The sequence below is a fragment of the Plectropomus leopardus genome, unplaced genomic scaffold (genome assembly GCF_008729295.1).
Source record: "Plectropomus leopardus isolate mb unplaced genomic scaffold, YSFRI_Pleo_2.0 unplaced_scaffold1173, whole genome shotgun sequence".
Taxonomy (NCBI): domain Eukaryota; kingdom Metazoa; phylum Chordata; class Actinopteri; order Perciformes; family Serranidae; genus Plectropomus; species Plectropomus leopardus.
In genome coordinates, this window is record NW_024612427.1 from 1 (window position 1) to 1,789 (window position 1,789).

The following is a 1,789-nucleotide window of genomic DNA, read 5'->3' on the forward strand; positions in this document are numbered from 1 at the left end:
TACACTCATCAATACTCTGATCAACACACTCATCAATACTCTGATCAACACACTCATCACTGATCAATACACTCATCACTCATCAATACACTCATCACTCATCAACACACTCATCAATACTCTGATCAACACACTCATCAATACTCTGATCAATACACTCATCAATACTCTGATCAACACACTCATCAATACTCTGATCAATACACTCATCAATACACTCATCACTGATCAATACACTCATCAATACACTGATCACTCATCAATACACTGATCACTGATCAATACACTCATCATTCATCAATACTCTCATCAATACACTCATCACTACTCTGATCAATACACTGATCAATACTCTGATCACTGATCAATACACTCATCAATACTGTGATCAGTACACTGATGAGTAATCAATACACTGATCAGTGATCAATAGTGTTCCTGTAGTTTAAACTGTATTTTCTCACAGAGTTGATCTGTTTTTCTTCTTCAGATGGATTTTTGGAATATGTGGTGGGTCGTTGTGTGTTTAACGGCACTAAATCAAAGGACATCGAGTACATCCGCTCTTATTATTTCAACAAAGTGGAGGATGTGAGGTTCAGCAGCAGTGTGGGGAAGTTTGTCGGATACACTGAGCCTGGACTGATGTACGCAAAGAACTGGAACAACGATCCTTCATACCTGGCTCAGGAGAGAGCAGAGAAGGACAGGTACTGCCTGAACAACGTCGGGCTAAACTACCAGACTGTTCTGGCTAAACCAGGTGAGTTACTGTTTCTGTAACATCGACATCAACACATTATTGATTAACTCATCGTCACATTATTGATTAAGTCATCAACACATTATTGATTAATGAATCATCACATTATTGACTAACTCATCAACACATTATTGATTAATGAATCAGCTCCACTGAACAATTAACCGTTTAAAGAGGAAATGAGGCGGTGACATCATTTTTAACCAGTTTGCTTCCGAATATTTTACACTGCGGGGGTTTTAAATGAATTCAAATAAAAATGTATGCATGCTTTATCTTACACTAAATATTATGTTACTTCAATCTGAAAGGTTTGTACAAATAATTTAACAATCTGCATTAAAAAGCTGCCATTATTTTAAAAATAAAAATAAATAAAACATAACCCTATAATGACGTCTGTTATTATGGTTAATACAGCTCTCTGTGTCAGGGTTATAATTGTTTCATTATATTATTAGTATTATTATTATTGAAAACTTAAATATGATTTTTTTATTAGATTATAGTTGGTTCTCCCAAAATGTTCCTGCGAAATGAAATGGAATGAAATGAAAAACTTTAGACTTTCCCCTTTCTTATTAAAAAATCTCTGAAAAATATCCTTCAACAATAACAGCCCAAATTGATGCTTTGATGTGTTTTTCTTCTTTTCTTTTTCTTTACATAACCTTCTTTGCACTCGTCTGCCTGTCTTTTCTTATTAATACTTGTTATTATGGCCTGTATGTACATATATTTTTAAACAATTTTATGATTGTTTTTTCTTAATAATGTTAAAAGACTGTGTGCACTGATTGATAGTTTCATGGAGAACCTCACTCGAGGGTTTTCTGTGTTTTCTGTATTTCTCTGCCTCTCGTCTCCTTTTATTAAAATGTTTAACATTGATGTTTTTTAACATCTTTTAAATTATCAAATCAAATCTGCCCTCAACCATCAGAGCCAAAAATATTCTGTTATTCCACATTTTGTAATAATAGTAATAATAAGAACAATAATGTCTCCTCCAGCTGAGCCGTACGT

The 1,789-nt window shown here is 33.8% G+C and overlaps 1 protein-coding gene across 1 annotated transcript; it reads left to right on the top strand.

The window, feature by feature from the left end:
• Positions 1–444: 444 nt before the first annotated feature.
• Positions 445–1,783, top strand: LOC121963571 (H-2 class II histocompatibility antigen, E-Q beta chain-like; the record flags this gene model as incomplete). Its single annotated transcript, XM_042513852.1, has 2 exons — positions 445–763; positions 1,777–1,783. Coding segments are annotated over 2 exons (326 nt in total), but the record flags the coding sequence as incomplete, so codon positions are not given.
• Between the last annotated feature and the right edge of the window lie 6 nt (positions 1,784–1,789).